This window comes from Enhydra lutris, unplaced genomic scaffold (genome assembly GCF_002288905.1).
Source record: "Enhydra lutris kenyoni isolate GAN:26980312 unplaced genomic scaffold, ASM228890v2 scaffoldscaffold27, whole genome shotgun sequence".
Taxonomy (NCBI): Eukaryota; Metazoa; Chordata; class Mammalia; order Carnivora; family Mustelidae; genus Enhydra; species Enhydra lutris.
In genome coordinates, this window is record NW_019154111.1 from 25,490,857 (window position 1) to 25,515,856 (window position 25,000).

General features: G+C 36.4%; 1 protein-coding gene across 6 annotated transcripts in view; it reads right to left on the reverse strand.

Moving 5' to 3' along the window:
- Positions 1-25,000, reverse strand: part of LOC111151927 (forkhead box P2) — a 251,772-nt gene that overhangs the window by 43,373 nt on the left and 183,399 nt on the right. For 2 of the 6 annotated variants that reach the window (XM_022510142.1, XM_022510143.1), the window contains exons 4-9: positions 20,010-20,147; positions 18,784-18,849; positions 18,664-18,687; positions 16,879-17,048; positions 5,628-5,831; positions 3,742-3,846 (exon numbers count right to left, since the gene is read on the reverse strand). In XM_022510142.1, the coding sequence (XP_022365850.1) occupies positions 3,742-3,846; positions 5,628-5,831; positions 16,879-17,048; positions 18,664-18,687; positions 18,784-18,849; positions 20,010-20,147 (707 nt within the window). Of the gene's footprint in view, positions 1-3,741; positions 3,847-5,627; positions 5,842-16,878; positions 17,058-18,663; positions 18,850-19,038; positions 19,099-20,009; positions 20,148-25,000 lie in introns of all 6 variants that reach the window. The other 4 variants (XM_022510141.1, XM_022510139.1, XM_022510140.1 and 1 more) reach the window with 3 other exon arrangements.

Consider the following 25,000-nt stretch of genomic DNA (forward strand, 5'->3'; position numbering starts at 1 on the left):
GAATGCATGGGATAACTTCCGTTATACATACCCCAGATTAGCAATTCAATTTTAACCTCTGGATTTTTCAAATTCATTTAAAGTTATAGCATTTTATAAGCTAAAAAGGGACCAGCTTTAAATCCAAGTATGTCAGACACTGTTTTAACAAAATGTTTCACTTGCATATCACTGGTGTTTGATTTATTTTGCATCAAGCTTTTTATGTTTAAACACTGACAGGAGTTTAAATACAAAATGTTAGCTGTCACTATTCATTTAGCTGATTATGTGAGATGCCTTAGTTTTGAGAGATGGGGGCACTGTCACCAAAAGAAACAACATCCTGACAAGTTCAAAGAATGCCTTCTTGAGGTCATAATTTTGTAGCCATGCTGCCTAGTCAAAGACAAAGAAATAGACAATACACACTAAGTAAGAGCATAATTTTTAGAGTAGTCAGCTGCAAGAGAAAAAGACAACAAATTTCCATGAAATAAACTATTCTGTATCCACGACCTTTCCTAAGGCACTATATGCAGGGCCAAGCCTCAAAAATTGGTTTTTGTAATAGGAGCAATTCACATACGTTCATCAACTAATGATTCTCTAATAGATTGATATCTTTATGGACGCTAATCCTTCTGCCTTTCTTCGCGGAGAGTTATTTCCACCTTTGGATCTCAGGCCATGTTTTATTTGCTGGCATCTCTGTGTGCAGATCCAAGAACACTTGTCTGCTAACCAGAATGCTATATTGTAAACCTTTTGCTTTAAGCTCTAAAAGTCGATCCATCTACATTCAAGCTGACTTAGGTCCAAAGGAATGATCATTAATTTTGCAGACAAACTACACTCAAGTTTTGTCAGATGTTATTATACTTTGGCATATATAAGACAGTAATGAAGAAGTAGTATTAAATGCTTTTAGTGATCTAGTGAGATCCTCAATTAGTGGTCAGAAAAATGGTTAGCTTCTGTCAACACCTATTTTACAGTAGAATTCAAAAATTTTCCTAAATCCCTTTTTAGCCTCGACTTTCTTCTTTGCATTATATTCTTCTTGACTTTACCCTTGCTGCTGCAAATAACAGTTTCTAACTTAGCTTTCATTCAGTGGAAAAGAATATATCATAGAATATGAAAGAATACCCATAAGATGAAAAATAAGTATGTTATACATAAGCAACTGCCCTCTGCTGGTTTTTCATTTGGTGCTGGGCAAACACAGAGGGGTTCTACCAGTTTGTTTGGGAATGTGATGTGAGAAAGGGGATTTGGGACTCTTAATGTATTTTCTACTATCCTTTGTTATTTAACATATATAGGCTAAATAGTAATAACAAATGGATTCCTTTTATTTCAAACCAACGGATACATTGTCTGATACCAAAGGAAAGCTCAAGCTATACATTTATTTCTAGTGCACTTCAGAAATAAAAATCCCACAACAATATTTTCTCAGAAAACTTTTTATAATAAACACTAGATACAAAGTTTCTGGAGAAGAGTAAACAAGAAAACTTGGAGCTAAAAACTTTTCACAGCTTTTTGACTTGTCTGACTTTCGTTTCCCTTAAGACTCAATTCTCCCCAGTATTACAAAAGAAAAGCAAAATCTTCTTTCCGAGAAAATTCGTATTAGTGGTGGTGTCTTCTTCATTTCGTTTTCCACACAGACACTAAACTTTTTTCTGAATAACTGAACTTGATTAACTTAATAAAATATATTATGTCTTCGTAAATTTCCCACACATGTTAAGAAAAAGACAATACCAGTATGGAAATGTATTTGATACATACTTTTTTGCAGTACTGGGTACTGGCATTACCTCTATTAACAGAATTTATCACAGATCTCTGAGTAAGAGAATCTAAAGCATATCATAACAAAAATGGACTAAAAGAAAGACCTTACAATCTACTGTCATTTGTTCTGTCATCTCTATAAAGTTAATGGGTTGGAAAAATAGCCTTTGGAACCAAAGCTGGTATTTAATTGAAAGGAAATGCTTTTTAATTGTAATTTCTTTCTTTCTTTCTTTTTTTTTGCCCCATCCACCTATAATTTCTCTTAGTTTCTAAAACATACTAGCATGAATATGAGAAAGAAACATGGAGCGTAAAAGGAGGGTTCATATTCATCTGCTTGTTAGTAATAAAAATATATAAATTTATTTAAGATGAATAAAAGTGTTCCTTCCCATGTACTATAAAAGAAATGACACTGAAGGGAAAAATATGTGTATTTTCTTAAAAACTTACTCTTTGTCAGAAAGAACAATTTAGAGCAATAAAATGGCAACCATGCTAATTCTACAGCTTAAATAGCCATATTTAAGAAATAGCAGCAACAGTCCTCTTAAGAATCTTAATGATAAGGAATAACATAACACTTTGATAAGGATGAATACATTCGAATGAAGAAATATGAAATTAGCTGTTAAAAAATTAATGTCCCTATATTTTGTCTTTGTTTTAACAAATGTTATTTTTTTAGAGAGGGAAACGTGAGCAAAGTTATCTAACATCTGAAATGCCCTCTTTGCCTAGAACAGTTGAATCAGTTTTCATACCCAACAAAATGGTAGCTCACTACTTTTCTGGTATAATAGCAGTACAATTTTTTTTTAAATTTAAGGCCATTTACAAATGCCAAAGTAACATAGGAAGCAAATTTTCTTTTAATTGGTCAGAAATGAGAAGAAGTTAAAAAAAATCCTTGTGGAAGTCTTACTGTAATTCCGTTATAAAGTTATTATGATGCCAAGTACTTGTGGCTTGTTGTTAAGGTGCTTTTACTTTATACCCTGTAGTCTACCATTTGTAAACACATCTTTTTGATGTTTCTGCCAACATCCTGGCAACAAAGCAGTGCAATTTCAAATGAGCTAATTAACTTAATTGTTGATGAAGCATGAAACAGTTCATTCACCCTGTTAGCTGCTCCATGACAACATAAGAGTCTCAGCCTGTGAAGTTACTCATCTCCATAAACCTATCTGTAGCTCTCTGTTTAGATCTCTTGTATAGCAGAATTGTGCATGGAGAATGTTTCATAAAAGATGTATATTCTCATTTGCAATGGAACCTCTTAAAATTAAAAAAAATATATATCACTGTAGGAAGAAATTAAGGATACACCAAATTTTGATTTTAAGCGAGAGAAGCCATGTAACTGACCATACAAATATACAGCCATGCACATTGCCCTCTGATTCTGAGGGCAACAAGTAACAACATAGATGAAATAGATTTATTTCTTAAAATGTTAGCCTCTTCTAACTTTCATGTCATCATTCTTATTGTTAAATATAAATATGTTAAACATCATTATTTAAAGTCAGGAAGAGCAAGCTTGCAATTAAAAAAGATAAATCCGTAAAATATGTCTGTTCGAAATTATATATATTCTACGACTTCTCATGTAATTTTACTTAAAATTTTTATTAAAAACTTGAAATTTATTAAGACTCCTGCACACGTCTCCCAATTATTAATGACACAATTACTGTAGGCTACTATTTTCCGTTCATTCAAAAATTCTATTGAGTGATTTGTAAAATATTTTGATGAAGAGGTAAAGACGAGGTCATCTTCTTAGCCTGACTTGGGCCATGTACTTGTTGGAGCACAGAGAAGCGCAGAGTGTGCCCCAGGATGGACTTTCACTTCCTCCTTTCAGCTTTGTCTTATTTACAACAATGTGCCTAACACTCCCACATAATCCACCCCCTTCCCTAAAAAAGGTAAGGAACCTACTTTAAAAACTGTCCAAAATCTTCACAAATGCTTTCACAGCCTGGCCATTTGCAAACTCCATGGCCGTACAGAGTGTGAGAAGCCCCAGTCTCCTCATGTGACGAGCTGTAGCAAAAGAACACGGCGTCAGATTCATCTCAAAAAGCCATAATCATTGCAGGCTGCTAGCGCCTGTCAGGTTACGATCAGTGACAAACAGGTCAAAACAGGTCAATTCAGCTCAGAGCAGTCAGAAAAATTTAATCGTTCTATTGAATAGTTCAACTGCCAAGGCTAGATGATGTTCCAATTAGAGGAGAAATAGAGCCAAAGATGACTGTTAATAAAGGATAAAAAACTAAGAGGACTGTATAATATCATATGCTAATCTTGCCATATGACCTTAATGTAACATTTACCTCTAAATAAAAAATATATATTCATATGTGGTCAAGTGAAATAAACCTGTGTTTTTAAGAAGGTAATAGGACAGCCACCATAAGATTTTTGAAATGCTCTTTTTAAGGATGATATGGACCTTTAGGATCATTTAAATTGCTTAATATTTACGTGTGGACCATAAATTATATTTCCACTAGTTACAGCTGATTAAAAAAAATTCTACTTTGGAACAGTATTCATTAGCTATATCCTTCTGTAATCATCAAAGACTTTTGATAAGTGAGTATTATGTCAGATAGAGATTCTAGAAAAATCAAGCAACTTCTGCAATATATAATCATCAAATTAATCTCAATTAAAACACCAGCATGGAAGCATTCAGAAGCATACCATTTTATAATAATGAAAACTAACAAGAAAAATTTTTCATGATACTCAAATGACCACCGGAAATACCACCAAATGATAGCATCCTATTTTAAACCGTTCTGTAATTAAATATATGTTTCTCTAAAAACAAAATTTGTTTATGAGAAAGAATTTATTGCCGCCAGGCAGGTACTCACATTACACAACAGAATACTATCAATCCACTACACTCAAATATGTAGTCTTTACAGCTAAATACCACAGGAGCCTAAGTCACTTTGTTATGAAATCCTGCACTTATGTTTCATTCCTTAAAAAGATATTTTTCATGTTGAGCAATGTTTTAGCTTATATATTTTATGAATTGCTTTAAAGCCACCTGATTAGACGGCTTTATGCTTAAATAAATGGAAGTAAATGGACAAAAGTACAGGGTGCTCCTTTTACAAGGCCAGTTTTTATTCAACTAAAGTAAAACAGTAAGTTGAAAATTATCTAACATAATGTACTCAATGTTGATAACTGAAATCAAGTAATTTTTCCTTATGAATTTTGAGTCGAATTTATTCAGTTTTCACCGTAAGTTTATGTCTATATATTTATAAATTCCATCATGTTACACTAATAAAAAAGGCAAACCAGATATTCTATCTTCTAGTTTATTACACCTATGTTTATATCCTTACGTATATCGAGTCTCCGATACCCACGGACGTGTTCTTAAACATATATTAAGCACGTGTTTTAAAGCATATGCTAAGGGGGGGGGATCTTTAATTATTTAATTATTCAAAAGGGGGTTCTTAAGTTTAAAAATGGCAAAATATTCTCATTTCAGCAATCTGGTTCATCACAACATACTAGCCATAAAAATATGCTGACACAATAATTCCACACGCACTTATTAAAAAATAAATTTTTTCAGGCAAATTCCCCACTAAATCCATCAAATTGCCAGCGTTTGACCTGCTTTCTGTAATGAAAATAATATATAAGATAAATAACCTAAAGGTTTCTATTTAATTTGTTCTATACGTTCTGCCCCTCTTAAGTACAAATCATAATCATTAGTTTTATGAATGGTAAAAGTAAAAGTTGGTGACAGATAAATATAGAATAAATCTCATGAGATTTACCTGTCCCGCCTTGCACTTAGGACTGAAGACTGTCCATTCACTATGGAATGATGCGTTATTGGTGGTGATGCTTTGGACGTGGTGGAGGAGGTAGTCGAGGAGGAATTGTTAGTAGTGAGGTCTAGCCCTCCATGTTTAATGCCATTGTCTTCCATACTGTGAACTCCAGTCACTTCCTTCCATAACTGCTGAATCTCAGCAGGACTTAGGCCAGCTATAAAACGAAAGAAAGCCCCACTAATATAATAAGGTAAAGTTCATATAACGAGCTTAGTATTATTAGTAGATTAACACCAATGACAAAAGTGATGTTACCAGCATAATTAATATACAATAATAAAATCACTTTACGCCATCAGCACCATACCCTTTCTCGTGAATAATCAGTTATTTGCTCAAGATTACCAATTTGGGAATGGTAGGAAATGATCCTATTGGAAATAATATCAAAGATTAATGGGAAAAACCCAGCAAGTTCTATTTGAAAATTAAACTATTCAACTTTTAACAGTAGCTTTTACTTATTGCTGGTATTAAGTTTTTATCAGCGAGGAACTGAAAAAGAAATAGAATTGGAAATGAGATGTATCAAAAGACATGAAAAGAGAAAAGGGTAAGGAGGATAAACAAAAGAAAAAAAAGTCAGGGAAAAAAAACAGTAAACATTCAACTCAGAAGGAAAATACATTTGACAACTTTGTCAAAGTTTTAGTTTGCTCTTTCTCAGACAGGCAAACAAAATAATTGAGTTTCACTAGGAGGTGCTAAATAAGCCAATAATATGATTACCTACATGGATCAATTAAGCAGATAATATGGAAACTTCATTTTATGACCGACAGAATAAAAAAACTACTCATTTTAAACAATACCCTGGCTCAGATCATGCAAATTTACCAGATTTATGAAGAAAGAAAACAGAAAATTAAGGCACAATGCTTTAGCTTTTAATTATAATTTTGAAATAAGGAATTGAGAGATTATTGTCTATAGTCTTTGACTTATAAAATAGTACTTATATGTGCCAAGTACTATACCTTCATGTATTCTTTCTATACCTTATGCTTCTTAATCCTCACTAAATCCAATGGAGTCAATAACTATATTTTAACCAGTTCATGGATAAGGAAACAAAATGAGAGAGAGAGGTTCAAAAATGTATCCAAGGTCACAAAGCTTCTGTGAGGTAGAGCTCTGATTTAAATCCAGGCAGTCTGATTTGAATGCCTTTGCTCTGGAAATATTATATTAAAAATACAAAAATTACCGAATAAAGATATCCGGGGGAAAATGCAGTTGCAATTATGATTGCTATCCCTTATTCAGCATCTGCTAAAGTCAGTCTGGTGCTTTACATTCAAAATCTCAATTAACCTCACCTGATGTTAGGAATCATTACATTTTACAGATGAGGGCACGGCATGGAGGTTTAGAAAGATTAAAGATGTTGCCAAATCACTACACTCGTAACTAGTGGATAGAATTCATACCTAATGCACTGTAGCTCCAAAATCTAGGTTCTTTATTTTTAAGTTCACCTATAACGTCTAACATGAGGGTTGAAGTACTAGTCAAACTACCCCCACCCCCACCTCAGCTGCTCTAAGTGATATGGATCAATCCCGTGGTGTGCGGGAGAGGAGCAGGATAGAACAGGCAGGGGAGACTAGGGGACGATAAGAGAACATGATGGCGAACCCTCTCACCTCTACCCCTGCGGGTAGAAAAATCATCAATCCAGACATCGTGGTAAGTAGCCCAAAGTGACAGAAGAATTCTCACTGCTCCAAACGTAACTTCTGGTCAAATTATTCATCACAGTGGTAACCTTAAATTGCTATGCCTATCACAATTTCTTACAGATAGCTTTACTGAAAGCTATCATTTTGGTGATTCTGGCTCCTGAAGATTTTAATACACCCTAAGACTGAAGAAAAGGCAAGCTAACTCAGGTTTCCAGTTATTAAAAACTATTTTTCCTGTATAAAAGAGAATGGCTTCATAAAGGAAGGTATTTCTCGGTTACATAGGAAATAATTTCTTTATAAAGATCATTAATTATTGCTTTAACTCTAGCTTTAACCTAAGATTCTGAAACTTTTCTGACAAACTTTTTGATTACCTGTCTGTACAAGTTAGGTGTCCTCACAGCAAAGCTCCACTAGCAAACCCTCTCTCGTGGCAGTATCGACAACGTCTTCTGCATGGGAGCCCTCACCGTCTGACTCTGCCTCGCTGCCCCACCGTCAACTCTTGCCTAGACCATGGTTCTCCTTTCCTGTCTTCCTGCTTCCCCCTTGTCTTGCTCTAACTTACCACTCTTCACATATCAGCCCAAATTTATCACTGTAAATGTAAATGTAAATGTAGGCCATTGGGCTTTCCAGGCAAAGCCTCCAATGGCTTTCCAGAACATTTCAAAAAACAAAACAAAAAATAAACAAACAAACAAAAAACACAACAAGATAAAAGGGGAACAAACAACAACAAAAAACCCTACTGTGGCCTGTCAGATGCTGGCATTTATTGTCTGGGTCTTGCCTGCCTCTCTGACCTCACCTATCGCTTGCTCTCTACATTTCACTCTGTTACCCCAGCTTTCTTCTGCATCTGAAATGCATCGAACATTTGTACCCTTGCCAGCTTTTGCCCTGGCTCTTCCCACAGCATAGGTGACTCTGTCGTTGATCTCATGGCTTCCTCACTCCCGTCACTCAGAGGATTCAAGGGTTACCTCCTCTGAGAGGTCTTTGACCACCCCATCAACCACTGCCCCTCCCCACCTTGCCTTCTAGCATTCTCTGTCACCTCACCCTGCTTTCTTTGTCTTTAAATCATTTATCAGTCTGAAACTATATTATTCGTTTGTTTGCTTTACACGTTATCGTCAGTTTTCCTCTACGGCAATGTAATCTTAAACTGGTAAGAGTAGTGATTTTTTACTTGACCTATCTATCCCCAGTGCCAAGAGCAGTGCCTGGTATGTGTTCAATAAACAGTAGTTGATTTAATTGATTACAACAGATTCACACAGATCTCGAAGGCATTTGGGTCTTCACATGGAAGTTCTGTGGCTCTTGAGAGCCATAGTATTCATGGGCACTGCCATCCTGGAAGGCCAATGTCTAAAGAATTATAAACGGCCCTAGTTGATTCTGATAAAATTTTATATCTTGACTGAAGACTATTAGGTATTTTTAGAGACTATATCAGTTAAAGATGTTGTTAATAATTTAGTTTTTGAATTTTATTAATAATTTAGTTAACCTAAGTATCCACTTACCTTTTAAAAGCAGACTTCTCTTACACTAGTCATTTGTGTTGAAAATTAGTGGTAACAGCATGATATCACAATGATATGGCAACAAATACTAAGCACATAAACATCTGATGAATAAGCCACCTGTTCACTATCCAAATAAGGATCCTTAATTAATTGAAGAAGAAAATGGTTTTTAAAGATTACAGATAAGGGGCAGAGAAGAGATGATGTCCAAAAGAGATTCCTTTTAGTGGGAGTGGTTCCCTAAAGTGTCTGGATGGAAGTATGATTTACTTGCGGACATTTTAAGACTTTCGATGCCCTGACGATAGTCCAAACCAACGAGATCACAGTTTCTAGAGGTAGGACACAGGCACCAGTCTGCTTCTGAAGCTCTACACGATTCCAATGTGCAGATAATTTGGAAGGAAAACTGTTAAAAGCAAACTATCACTTTGCTTACAAAACTGTATTCACATCTACACTTTGGTTAGCTCCTTTCTATGGATATAAAACTATGACTATGAAACAATGAACCAATAACTTCTGCAGAATTTTGAAAGTTTTGTGAGTTTTGAAGTTTTGGTGATTTGCAAGAATTAACTGATTTTTCAAGCAATACTAGAACACATTCAGTATGGCCCAAACTGTGTTCTACGCAACAGTGCTCTTCTAAACAGTCCTAATAGAAGAAATTGAAGAGGTCTGTGGCCTGTGTCTTGGAGACTCATGACTAATGTTAACATGTACATCTGTTCTAAGATGTCTAGGAACAACAACAACAACAACAACAAAATTTTGAGTCTCTTGTTCAACTCAGCGTTTTATAAATCCATTTGAGGATAAAAAGAAAGACAACAGGAACAAACTTTTTCTACAATTACACTGATTTATTTCAGTTTTAAATACTGGGTGTAGGTTAGGATTAATTATGTGATCTCCAGCCAGCCCCTCCCTTGAACAGCAGGTTGCCTATTTATAAACTTGAAGATTTTTCCCCCAAAATTAGCTTACTTCAAAACTAAGCTTCGGGGCACCTGGGTGGCTCAGTGGGTTAAGCCTCTGCCTTCAGCTCAGGTCATGGTTCTGGGATTGAGTCCTGCATCGGGCTCTCTGCTCGGCGGGGAGCCTGCTTCCTCCTCTCTCTCTCTGCTTGCCTCTCTGCCTACTTGTGATTTCTCTCTGTCAAATAAATAAAATCTTTAAAAAAAAAACAAAAAAAACCCCCAAAGCTTCTGTTTATATAGCTTCTCTGACCCCCAACTCAGTCTTCGTCTCTGTTTTATTAGAAACTTGCCCAGTGCTTCTGATATACCCATCACTCTTTTCCACGCTTCAGTGCTAATCTAAGACCCAGGATACTCTTATATTCCCATTTGAGAGATGAGGACACTGAGGAAGAGAAAAGTTGAGTAATGAGGTCTAGAGCTAATGTGTGGCAGGGCTCCTTGCATTTTTAGGTTTCTGCTCACATAACCTCTTTCTAGGACTCTGTGCTTGGCCACCCGTCTAAAAGTTCAACCCCACCCATTTCCATTTCTTTCTTTTGTCCTATTTTTTTTTCCTTAGCACTTACCACTATACATGTTAACTTAATTTACAATGTAAGTTTTGTGGTGGCAGGAATTTTTGTCCATTTTCTCGACTGCTTTGTCCCCAGTGCCTGTAGGAGTGTCCACCGTGCATGAAAGCTCAATGAATACTGAGCTGTTCAAGTGCCAGGAACACCAGGGGGCTGGCAATCTGGGAATCAGTGGACTACACCATTACAGAGTAATAGTAAGGATGACTCAATTTTCTTAGTAACTTACTTCAAGGATACATACAGACTATCCTAGAGCCAAAAAGTTGTATGATAATGCAATTTTAAAATTAAAATTCCATGATGACAGGAAATCAAGAAATGATAATGGGTGATGGCTTTGGGATGACAAGTTGGGTTTACTCTCATTCACTGCCAGTACTACAAATAAGCGTTAAAGGTCTGTTTTTCTGGAAGTTGAATGAATAAAAGGATGAATTCCTAATCAAATCACATGTAATACCACAGGTAAAGCAATTAAACAATAATTCCTTAATCCTGGATTCACAGTATGTGGAGTAACTACCAGGTGACAAAGTGCTGTGCTAAGAATTAATTAAAATTTGATAATTCACATCTAGATTATACATCCTTGGGGCACACAAGGTTTAAAAATTTCAATGGCTTTACTTACTGGTAAAAATTACATTAGCAGCTTTTTCACACTCAAAAATGAAAGAGTCTTTCAATGTCCTTTCATTTGCTGGATCTACTAATTAATTTTTAATATTAAATAAATAATTTTTATACATTATGATGTAAAGTAAGTCTACAGTGATTTTTAAAATTAGCTTATCTTATTTAACAGTACATTGCTTATGTTCTAGGGTTACGTATAATTAAAAGTGATGAAGGCAAATTTGGGTAGAAATATTTGTATCGTTCATATATTTTGTGAAAACAATTTGATATTTAATGATCTGAATTACTGAACTATTATCAGGTGATTTTTCACTTTTCATCTTAAAATTTCCATTAAAAAACACTAGGACATGCACATGGCCAAAATAACTGAACCGTAAAGAAGGTTATATATTGCAAAATTAAATTTCCCTACCCACCCTCTCTGCTTCCTTGTTCCCCTCTACAGAGGCAACCATTATTCTAGTTTCTGGGCTATCCTTCAGAGATCTATGTGTTCATTTATAATTTGCCAAACCTAACATACTATTGATTTATATTTGACCGGGGCCTACTTCAACCTGCAGGTGTAGTGCCTGTCTCTAAAACGTGTGTTTAATGAAAGGTGCACTGAGTGTATATTTGCCCAAATGCTGAGTTAGAAGGAGTAAAACAGCTGTTTGGCTAAAACTGAGACCAAAGGCAAATATCTCCACTAAAGAAGGAACTTCTGGGATACTGGAATACTTCTGATACATATAAAAAAAAAAAATTCCTTCTATAATTTCACTATTAAAATTTATAGGCTGCATTTTTGAAGTTTGATATTTTATTTAAAAAAAAACATAATTTTCTCAGTTTTCCCCATCATGAAATTTAATATGGCAAAGTTGACATTCTGCTTTGGAGTCTTCCTTCAAGATATAAAGAAGTGACAAAGAGAACTTTAAAAAAACTTAGGGCCTAAATGGATATAAATTCATTTTAATGTATGCATGCAGGTAAACCAATTATGTGACAATTAGAATTATGATATAATTTAATCTTCATCTTTCTATCTTATTTACATCTTCTCAAAAACGAACTCAACCTTCTTTCTATTTCCCTATGTATCTAATGTTTTGTAAGTTAGTCTTCATGTTTTCTTTTCTTTTCATTTTTTCTTCGAGAGGGAGGTTAGAGTGGACAGAGTGAGAGGGAGAGAGAGAATCTTAAGCATGTTCCATGCCTACCTTGGAGCCCCCACACAGGACTCAATTTCACAACCCTGAGATGATGATTTGAGCTGAAATCAGGAGTCAGTCACTTAACCGACAGCCACCCAGGCTCCGTAAGTTAATTTTTATACATAAAATTAACAGCATTCATGATTAACTTTGCAAAGTTTTATTACTGTAATAATAAATGTACAGTTAAACTTGAGCTTACTGATGGAGTTTTCACATGTAAAACCCCAAAGGAGAGTTTCTCTCCAAGTCGCAAACTGGAGACGGACTGGTATGTAAAAGGGACTACTAAGATGCTAACAATAATTCTGCAGGACATGCATTGTTTGTACTGTTGGCGCTGTTACTCTGATGAGATACAATGGTGATCTCTGCAAGCACAGGACCACAGATCAGGCAAAAAAACAAGATGCCAGAAGTGATGTTGAAATAGGCATTTGACTATTTAGATTTCCATAAGCAGAGAATGAGTCAAAGCCAAATAGCTGATTTTGGCCAAATACTCATCCTAAAGACAAACTTGAGCACATGCCTAACTCAGCATAAATTATTAAAGTAATAATTATTTGAAGTAAAATATTTTTACTTTAAATAAAGTAGATTTATGCTTTTTATGCTTTACTGCTTTAAATAAAGTAGTAAAGCATAAATTATTATTATTATTATTTTTTTTTAAAGATTTTATTTATTTATTTGACAGACAGAGATCACAGGCAGGCAGAGAGGCAGGCAGAGAGAGGAAGGGAAGCAGGCTCCCTGCTGAGCAGAGAGCCCGATGTGGGGCTCGATCCCAGGACCCTGGGATCATGACCTGAGCCGAAGGCAGAGGCTTTAACCCGCTGAGCCACCCAGGCGCCCCAAGCATAAATTATTTAAAGTAAAATATTATATTTTACTTTAAAAGATTTCATTTTATTTATTATTCAACAGTTCTCTCATTCCAAACTCATCTAGTTCTAGAAGGTGTTAGTTCACATTAGTGCTGGCTAGATAATCTAGCATTCAATGTTTGGTCTTTCCGACCGGTCACAAAAGCATTCTGTTTTAAATCAGTTTTATAAATTCAAAAACATGTGGAAAGTTGGAATGAAAGAAAGTTTTAACCACATATATTTTAGTTTCTGTAGTCTTAGGAAGCCCGTGACTATACTGTGTATTGGAATACAGTGACTTCTATCTCATGTCAAAAACATACCTAAATTTGAAGTGCGTGCACAATAATTTCCTATTACCTATGGACAGTGGTACTGAACCATGATAACATGTCACGAAGTAATTACAGCTGACATGTAAACTGTGGAGTAAATAGCTTTATAATCAGTATTTTATTTGATATTGATTTACAAATCCATCCTTTTGTCTTTGACTCCTGTATACCCACACTCACTCCATATGTGCATTTAGAGATAGTAATTTCATTGTCTCTTTTACATTAAAATCCAATATTATAATAATATTTGTGATGACTTTAAATGCTTAATACTTAAAATAATTTACTTTAAAGGGTGGTATAATATATTACATCATTTTACAATACAGAGAAAAATGTCTATAAATCTCCTTTTTTTTTTTAAGATTTTATTTATTTTTTTTGACAGAGACAGACACAGCAAGAAAGTGTACACAAGCAGGGAGAGTGGGAGAAGGAGAACAGGCTTCCCATGGAGCAGGGAGCCTGATGCAGGGCTCGAATCCAGGACCCTGTGGTCACGACCTGAGCCAGAGGCAGATGCTTAACAACTGAGCCACCCAGGTGCCCCTATAAATTGCCTACTCTTATCAAAATTATTATAATTTTGTTACTTCTGTCTTGAAAGAAGTTGGAACTTTAAAAAGTACCCTGAGGAGGCTGTGTTAAATCATAGGAATAAATACTTCACATAGGGCATATTTTTAATGGCACAATAAGATCATCATCATGTAAAAATCCTATGTGGTTGCATGGCTAATCAATCAGCCAACCAAAAACTTGGTGCAAAGTGAACTGGGAAACTGATAATAAAAGTGTTTAAGATATTTGAAATATTTTAATCTGAACTCACCAGTGGCTAAGGCAGAAATAATTCCAGGGCTTACATTATTTAACAATTACTTTTCTACTTTCTTCCATTCCAATTTTGGGATTTCAGCACCAAACTATGCAATTATGTTCCTTTACTACAGCTGGTTTATCTGACGCATTCTGCCTGTGTTTGGCTGGTGAGTCTCCACAGTGGCACTTTTCAAACTACTTCATCTAAACAGTGAGAACACAATGATGACTTCATGTTTTTTGTTTAAAATATAAATATTCTGCTTAAACCCAGGTGTGTTTTCAGATTTGTTTCTTTTTCCTTGATGTTCTCTATCTTGTGCATTTAATCTCTCATAACATATCATGGACAAGTAGAAAAGAAGGAAAAAATGATAATTCTACTTAAAAAGTTCAGAAATAAGAGAAAAATTTTATTTGAAAACTATTAAAATGGTTATATCATAATAATTTCCTTGTTTGGCAAGATATTTGTATGCTTGTTTTGGAAGAATATTGCACTTAAATTGAATTTTGCTTCTGTGAACATCTATTTTAAGCTTTCTTGAAGTGTTTGTTTCACTGCTTTTACTCAAATAAAATCACAGTAGCTCATGCTTCTCTCTACTGAGGAGATGCTTATATGATTAGATCCTAAATATAGGTTTTCATATAAATTTTATTGAAAAAAATGAGATAAATTTATTGGTTCTGTTTTAGTATAGTTTCTACCAAAGAAATCCATGTTTACATTGAATTAATTTATACACAGCTTTCTTGTCTTTAAACTTATTTCTTCATTTGTCCTCAAATGGTATTTATTTTTGCGAAGAACAACAGTTTATGAATAGAACATTCACAGGCCCGGGGACACCACGGTTTATTCCAATTCTCTTTGGAATGGTGCAGAAAAGTGGGTTTATTGCCTCGTTTTTCTTTCACTACTTAAACTTTATCTTTCTTGATTTCCTAGGAGTGATTCAGCCAGGTGAATTAGAGGATCTGAAGTTAAGGGAAGGAGGGGATTCTGAGAAAAACATGCCATGAAGATAGTGATTTGATAAGGAGAAAAATATTTACCACAAAATTGTAAATTTCATGTGCCCCAAACAAAATTGTGTGCATTTTAAAGACCTGTCTTTTATTGGCCTAATTTTATTTTTTTTCTATTAAATTGTTCTTGATTTTCTTTTTTTTTTTGAGATTTATTTTAGAGAAATACATATAGAGAAAACACGAGTGGGCAGAGGGACAGAGAGAGAATCTCAAGCAGATTCTACACTCAGCACTGAGCCTGACATGGGGTTTGATCTCACAATCCTGAGATCACGACCTGACCCAGAGCTATGAGTCTGAGTTGGATGCTTAACTGACTGAGCCACTTGATTTTCTTCCTACTGAGTCAGAAAAAAGACAAAAAATACTATTACAATGTGAGTCCCTTTGTAACAAATATAATTACAGTCCATTCGGATTAATGTTTGTTCCAACAAAATCCAAATGCAAATTAGAATGTGCTTTTATGGGGCTTCTGGGTGGCTCAGTCATTAAGTGTCTGCTTTCGGCTCAGGCCATGATCCCAGGGATCACGCCCCAAATCGGGCTCCCTGCTCAGCGGGAAGCCTGCTTCTCCCTCTCCCACTTCCCCTGCTTGTGTTCCCTCTCTCACTGTCTCTCTCTCTCTCTCTCAAATAAATAAATAAAATCTTAAAAAAAAAAAAGAAAGAAAAGAATATGCTTTTGTGAAGTTTAATGATATCTGACTTTAACCTGTACTAAGAATTTTAGCACACAGGGTGTCATTTTGTTTAACATTATCTTTTTTAAGCCAAGAATGCTTTCCATTTCCCAGAAGTTGGGTAAATGATGAATATATACAATTGTATAATTTATAGTGCTGTATTATTGTACTATATTATTGTATTATCAAAGTCCACACAAAGTTTTCTTACCAGAAAAACAAGTAAGAATACAGCTGATAGTTTTTTGAAGCTATAATTCACAATATACACACAGGCAATATTATTTTAGAGGAAATAAGATTAGGGTCCCACAACGTATGATGAGGTCCTAGAAAGCATAACTTGGAATGGACTGTCCTTTGTAGACATACGGACTCGTACATGTGAGTGTCAGTATGAAGATTAGGAACTTCTTTTTTTAAAATCAGCTCTCCACCAAAACTCCTTTCAGCTCACTTTCGTTAAATGGAGTGTTGTTAGCCTTCCCACTAATCTAATTCTCTGCAAGTTTTCAGTGTATTTTCAATAGTGCTTAAATCGTGTTGCCCTTATAAATTATTTTCTGCCGTAAGACTAATAAATATGCATTTAATATCTAACAAAACACTTGGAAGCAGTTTTACTATACACCTGAAAGCAGTGTGTAGTAAAATCTCTGAGTCTCAAGAAAACGGGCCATGCAACTGCGTTAACGATTGTGTTTTAATAATAAACCTGTCGGTCATAAAAGCAAAATCTCTCAAGGTAGAAGGCAGACAGGCCATGAAATGGGAGAAAGGGCAACAGGAGGACTGGAGAGCGCACCACATTTTGTATATACCTTGAGGCAGCGACTGGACAGGAAGTGCCGCCTGGCCAGGTGGGATGGAGATGAGTCCCTGACGCTGAAGGCTAAGCAGATGCTGCTGCTGCTGGAGTTGCTGCATCTGGAGGAGCTGCTGCTGGAAGACAAGCTGCTGGGCTGCCAACTGCTGCTGCTGCTGCTGCTGGTGCAGAAAACCCAGCCCGGTGAACGGCGGGGAACACACGGTCTGCGCCAACCGCTCTCATACAGAGAAATGCACACTGCTTTCATTGCCCCGGTGAGTTTCTGAATGGTCATCCCGTGGTCAGAGTTCAAAAGCAGAATGTGAGCAAGTGCAAGATTTTCGGTTGCCTTTCTTTCAAATATTACACAGCAGCAGAGAACCAAGGAACTTGCGTGAAAAGAGTATGGAACGAGGTCTAGCAAAAGTATGTCACAAAGGTTTGGACTTTCTTATAAAGTACTTGGCTTACTGCAGATGATAGTAAGTTTATCTACACTAAAAAAAAATCACACTTTAGAGAAACAGTCAACTTCAACAACACCCCTATCTTTCTTTCTTCCTTCCTTTTTTTTTTTTTTTCTCCTTTTCTTTTCTTTTTTTCCAACTGAGTAAGTTTGGTCTGCAGAGGCCCATGAATACGGTCTCTAGCGATCTATTAGTAAACTGGGTTGTAGCCTTCAGAGGACAGGCCTGTTAGCTCTCTCTCTTCCTCTCCTCTCTTGTTGGAATATATTAAAGGCAGAATTATGTTCAGGGCAAGACAAAGCGCCCTGATAATAAGGAAAAGTATAACTTCCAATTTTGTGAGGCATTACAAGACAAACCAGAGTTCTTTGGACTCGGGAGGGTATGAGAAGGCAGTCACACTTCAGAGAAAGACAAGCTGCTGGGGAAGACCTTTCCTTTTTAGTTTGGGGAAAAGAGAAACTTCTGATGCGCTCACTGGAAAACAGACTGCATAATGGAGCAAGTCATGTGGATTGCCCAAAGCCTCCGGAGAAATAAGGGAGCAATTTCTATTCTGTAGTTGATGGCTGTCTGAAATTCTATTCACAAATCCAAACAGAAACAAAGCCTCAGGAGGTCAAAACTGTTTCCTGTACGTTTGCATAATGGGCAGCTTGAGGACAACGGCTCTGATACCTGCTGATCAATTTAACTACTTCAACATGTTTTGTTTGTATTATGTTTATATTTGATGCAGTTTGCTGACAAGTGTGAGCTAGGCCTGAGAAGCCAGCTTGTCAGTTTGATTTATGAGCATATCAAACTGTAACTTTCTACTCGCCACTCCAAACCTACAGTAGCAGTTCATTAATCAGGGGCCCGTGACTTTGAAATCTGTGTTCTACGGGTTTCTCCCCGAGCCCGTTCCCCCCACCCCTCCCAACCGCAGGCGACATTTGCATGCACGTTCTCTGAGCTGCACCACTGAGAAAAATAAGGTTCCCTCACCAACTTAGATTCACGGTGAATACAAGATAATCAGTACTTTGTCCACCACAGAGCTCGCTCTTTGTACATTGTGATTCATTAGTGAACATTAGGCGACAGACAGCAGCATTGGATTGTAACTCTCAAGTCCCATGCTACAAAAAAGGAGAGCAGGAGAGTTCTACTGTCACTGTTAGTAAGCGGGGTAAAAATGTATCATAACGCATCTTTGACAGCGAGAGCCTCGTGCTAGGGTGGTGTCAGGCGGCCCTGGCCTCGCGGCGCCCCGTCCCCACCTGGCACTGCGGCGCCCCCTGCCGGGCAGCGCAGCGGGCCCGCCGGCTCCTACCTCCTTCGCCTGCTTGCCGGGGTGGGGTGGCGGCGGCGGCTGCTGGGGCTGCTGGGGCTGCGGCTGCTGTTGCTGCTGCTGCTGCTGTTGCTGCTGCTGCTGCTGCTGCTGCTGCTGTTGCTGCTGCTGCAAAAGCTGAAGATGTAACTGCTCTTGCTGTTTCTTGTAAAACTCTTGTAGTTGTTGCTGAATAAACCATTTTGACTTTAATAAATAAAGGCAAAAGTTGCATGTATTATAAATCTCCTAAACTCTTCTAGACTGGCAAATGGTAGAGCAGCCATTAAGATTCACCTCCCAAGAACAACCAAAAAAAAAAAAAAAAAAAAAAAAAAAGAAAAAAAATCTGCAGTGGACGCCAGGAGACAAATCTACATACATTTTTTTTTTCCCCAAGGCAGCTCTGAAATTTTCCAATCCAGTATCCAAAAATTCCTACTAAACAAAAGGGCAATGCTAAAGGGCCAGAACCACATGGATACCCTAAATGATTGCATCTGAAATCCCGATAGGGTATAGAAATAGGTTCTATCCTACCATTTGTAAGGCCCAAATAGATGACTACATAAAAGCAGGTGGTTTGGGTCTTATTAGGGAATATGTTTCATTCATCAGATGTACAGAAGAATGTCAGACTTAGAAATCTAAGCAAATGGGCTGTGGTCATCATCCACAGATGACAGCAAGGTAATTAAATTGACAAGAATTCAGGTAAAGCACATTCTCTTCTCTACGATAAGTAAGACTACAACATAAAGTCCAAGTACACTCGAGGCTCCAACAAGGTACATATTAGGAGCATGAGTTTTGTTCATTAAAGAAGGTAACGTCCATGGATTAGTGACTTAGCTGCTTAATTTTGTTTTTATAAGTAGATATTTCCTATGCTTCAACACTGAATATATTTTGGAAAGAAAAATCTAGGATGTCACCTTCCCATTGCAACCAAGCGACCAGTTCAAATTTCGTACTTCCCTGAGCAAAAAGGAGTGCTAAAGTGGTGAGGAGTCTTAAAGGCAAGAATTATCTGTAAGTCCCTTTGTACTTCTGTGGCATGTCTACAGATCAAACGTAGGAAGCATATGAATATTTAAATATTAGTCCATTCCATGTTAACGCTACGCTTCTCTCCGCTCTTATTCTAGACTTGGATGAATGTAAAAAGACTAAGGGATCTAACTTTTCTTACGTAGTCCTGCAGTTACAATGCTACGTTTATGTTCTTGCATGCTGATCAGTTGTCCCTTCGAGTGGAGAATGACTGTCAGATAGGTCCTGGTGCTGTCGACCACCGGTGCACGCCTTCTGCACCACGCTAGAACACCAAAGCAGGTAACCCACATTACCTGCTGCAGCATGACTGCCTGCTGCTGCTGGAGAAGGGCTTGGAGCTGCTGAGGAGACAGGACTTGTTGCTGAAGAATCTGCTGCATTTGCTGAGGGGTGATCACCTGGGGAGTCATCATGGCCACCGACACGGGCACCTGGACAGGGAGAGAAAGAGAAGGGGCCGTCATAACCAAAGGTCTGCTCACCTACTTCACAGTTATATAGCATCTCCAATACATTCTTTAGAAATGATGACTAACAATTTGTACATCCTATTTGATAATAATATTAGAGCACCACAGTGTTTAGACACTGGCCTTCCAAGGGCATCAGACTCGATCGGATTCTACCTTTATGTCCCTTACCTCCTATATATTATGCTGAATGGTGGAGCTTTGACTAGCAGAGTTAAAAATAAACAATTACACATCAGTGTTCTCAGTACTTGATCATTGACCATCTTGCCAGTGTCATAGTGCTATCAATGTAAAGCCTTTTGAAATGGTTTAAAGGTATGATTAAAATAAACTCTAAAGATTAATTAGAAAAATATGCATATAAGTTACAGTTATCAAAGTTAGTAAAGAGGATGTATGTAGAAAGGACTTATGCATAAAACATAATCACTATCTTGAAAATTTTATGGATATATATAAAAAACAGAAGTACTAGAAAAATACATCTAGTAATACATACTACTTCATGAGCACATTTAGCAGCTCATACAGGATACATATACAAAAGTATATCCAGGAAATAGGCACCCAGACAGGTCCTCTCGAAGAAGGAATCAGAAGCCAAGTATTCTTCTTTAAACATTTTCTTATTTCAGGCTAACTAGACTTAAATTAGGGAATCTGGAAATTGAAAGATTACTTAAAACTTATTCATGAAACTGAAAAAAAAAGTATTTTACTTAAAATTTTCTTTCTTTTCAAGGCTCTGAGAATTACAGAGTCGAAAGGAAAAGCAAATAAGGTGGGAGAGAAAGAAACAAAGGAGAAAGGAGAGGCAAGAGAAATACAGAGTGAGAAAGAGCAAAGGAGAAAGTCCTAGAAAAGAGAATGGCCGGAGAGGTGAGTGTGAGAACCTCATAGGCAGGAAAGCCTGAGGTAGAGGCTTGGCCGGCCAGGCCACAGCTGTGCCGTGTTGAAGGCACTGCTTGTACTAACCAGCATGTAATCAAACAACGCGTCAACTTGCCAAGTTTGCAACCTTTGAAAAAGCAATCACTTTCTTTCCTAGAAAAAACAATTCACTTTTACTATAAATAAAAGCAAGTGTTTATATAAATACTGCTTCAGAACAAATCCATGGGACAACAGTGTGTCTTGGAAAACAGTAAAAGATTAATAGACATGGTTCACTGTTTTAATAGTCATTTTACACAGCTAAAAACTTCTCTGGCACTTCATGTTATGGAGAAAGGAGAAACTGATAATGAAAAAGAAGTGCAGAGAGAAAAAAACAAAAGAAACCCAGGGTGGATAAATCTCCCCTTCCTCAAACAAACAAACTGTATATATTATATATAACATATATAATATATAATTAATATAATTAATACAATGAAATAACTTTGTCTTTTCTATCCCATGGTGCTATCTTAAAATATGGATTGACTAAATCTAGTTTTATAACACAAAGAAAAAAAAAATCACATTATGACAGAAAAAACTCAGTGATTTTCACAAGTATTTCTGGATTCATTTTTTAGAACATACTGACATACCTATAGGTTACTATCTTTGAATTTATCATAATAAAAGGCATTCTGAAGTGTGTGCTATAAAATTAACTGACCCAACAGGCTGCCCAAGTGTTTTGTTGATTAAAAATTGAATGGCGAGTTTACCTAATTGTTTGTGCCTTGATAAACAAATAGAATGGTTAGAACAAGCAATTCTAAAATTAATCTATTGCAAAGATAGCTTTTCTTCCACCAGTTGTTTACCTCATACTATGTCCAAATAATGACAAATCAAACCAAAATGAAAGACAAGGTAAGAAAGAAATGTTAATCTCTAAGAAGGTTGCCAATGCAAATTGACAGGAAGACAGATACTACATATATGTAGACAGATATTACATATATGTAGACAGCCAAATACATAAATAGAGATACATACACACAGACATATACCTTCTATAAAGCCTATCATGTGATAAAAACTTGCCACACTTCTCTCATCTAAGACCCTAATCACTTTTTAGTGTATGGGGAGCTTTCACTTAATTATCTACATATCTACAAGGAAAAGGACTTGTTATACATGACTCATGACAGATACATTTTTTAAGAAGTTTTATGAATGGAGGCCTGTCATAATACACTGCAAGTTTACAGTTAGATTTCAGCTCATATAAATTAAGTGACTCTAGCTTGTTGCAACTGTGACTGATTTGGTATATAAGCAAATTTAAGCAGGAATTGTGCCTTTGCATTTTAGAGTCCATTAGCCCCTTTACTATGGATAGGTTATTTTTTTTACTTTTAAAATGGTTTGTATTTCCCTTATAACGAAAAATTTATGAACATAAAAATAACCATCACAACCTCCACCTCCTCTTCAAATCATATGTACCACACATATGTGATATTCTCCAAGTTTTAAGCAGATTCTGTCTTTCCTTCTAGAAAACTGTCATCTAAAACTGACAATATACATGCACAAAGACAGGCAGAAAGACAAGCCAACTAACACATAATTGACTACTCTACCTCCATAAGATATGTACGAAAACACGAATCAAAATTAATTATATATGTAGGAAAACACAGGTGCACTTGTGAGGGATTTCTAACACTATAAAGAAGCCAGTACTAATCTCTAAATCCACATATACAAGCTCATCCCAAGTGGAATGTCTGAAGCTACTAAAACATTTGAATTATTTTAATAAATAGAAAATAAAGATTTTCCTGCACCAAATATCAGTTACATGTTATATGTAGGCCACTCCACTTGCCTTGTTTAGAAATCAGTAATTTTCAAAATGCAAAACTTCTCCATTTTAAGCAACTCACTTTAAGTGATATATTTCCTTTACTCTTCCTCCATCACTTTTGTTAAAATCTCCATGCACTTCTTTGTCACTCCAAACTACCATAAGAATTCCCTGACAAAGATGGGTAGAGATTGAGTACACAAGAAATTTTTTTTGGAGATCATGCTACTTTATCAATAAACAGGTAAGACCAGCATCATATTTGAAAATATATGGAGAACTTTCTGAAATATATATACCTTAGTCCAGTATTAAGCTTAAGAAAATATTTTCCACTAGATGTATCATTTCGTTCATGCAAATATTCTAATGAGGGACCACATTTAGGTATGTGATAGAGGAGGGGAAGGAGAACTTAGCTCAGCTATTTTCTGGCGAGAGGGCAAATAAAAGTCTGGTAGCTCTATGAAGGTACAATACATTATGCAGTCACCGAATGTTAGAAACAGCTGGCTCTGAATGGGTGTCCCAGTGAAAACTGTAGTCCACCAATTAAAATCTTCAAAAGTGAAGAAAGGGAATGAATTCTCAACTTTGGTGGGGAGATTTCTTTTTCTCTATTGGTGTTTACTATACTGACAGATCTGAAATTCCCCACAGCGATGCACCCATTAAGGGTTTATTTGCCCTCATTTATTTTCTCATTACATGGATTAAGCACACACCTGATGAGTTGCTCTGTGTGCTAAGTAATAGGTAAATGGACATAACGTTACATATTCTGAAAAGAGAGAGGAAAACTTCTGCAACTGTCCTGAAATGAGTCAAAATGGAAAAAGTTGAAAGTGTTTAGATAGTATCCCAGAACAGGTAGAGGATGACTTTAGATTAAAAAAAATATATACAAATGTGTTTCTATTAAACTTCTGAATGTATCTCATTGAAGGGGTCAAAAAGTCATTAAAAGAAGATCACGGCTCACTTCAAATGAATCTAAAGAGTTATTGTAAGGCCCCCAATTTTTATTTGCTATAATAAACCCACTGTCTTTTGTAGTCTAGTTTAACTGGAACATTTCTGAATATGTTGGGTTTGCATATTAAGCATGCCACTTAATTAAAGATCCCACGTATATGTGGGTGATTGGAACAGTTCTTAGCATAATGTCGGTCCAATTCGTTCTTCACTAAATGTGAATCAGAAAAAAACAGTCACAACCTGTAGGTGAGACTTATAGTAAAAAATGTTATTTCCTTGTTAACAGGGTCTGCCAACTATTGGTTCATAGCTTCCTTCTTCCTTTGCTTAAAATTTGAAGACAGAGGAAGTCCTGGCTGATAGTCCCCGGTCATTAAGGGGGGAGGGATGGTGGGGGGGGTAACTCTATTAGGATTAACTATGTGTATAATAAATGCAAAACTGGTTTTCAGATTATACTCTGTCTTCCTATTTTAACCAACATTTGATAGGAAATATTGGATTGCACACGCTTTAATTTCTCTGTTTACTTCTTTCGTCTCTACACTATCTGTAGCTATAGTTTATTTTAACGTAAGAAACTATCGCATTGCATTTCTAGTCTCAGTCCAAATTCAAGCCCTGGTAACATGTAACAATGTCCATCATAATAACAGCTTTCCAAAAGCTTCCTGGCTTTATGGTATTAAAAAGAACTGACAATGAATTGAGTGGTATTTGTAAGCTTTTCATCAAGTGCCGAACAGGAGTATTTAAAGAGAGATCTGGGATGGACAGAGCATACTGCTATTTAACGCAATCTTTTAGCAGCAAGGAAATAGTGTGATGGGAACAACAGAGAGACTGGCCCAGCATAATACCAGGCACCAAGATTACTTTTCACCATGATTCATCACTACTTAGTTTCTACCATAGTTTAAGATGTTAGTTTTCATTTAGCAATTCCTTTGGTGAAGGAGGGTGAGGTCTGTTGTGGAAAGTCGAGTTTGTCCAACTTTTGTGTTCTCTTAGCCAGACACAAACATCGCAGGAGAGAGTACAGCTTTTCCTTTGTACGCGTGGTGACGACGAGGCTGCTCAC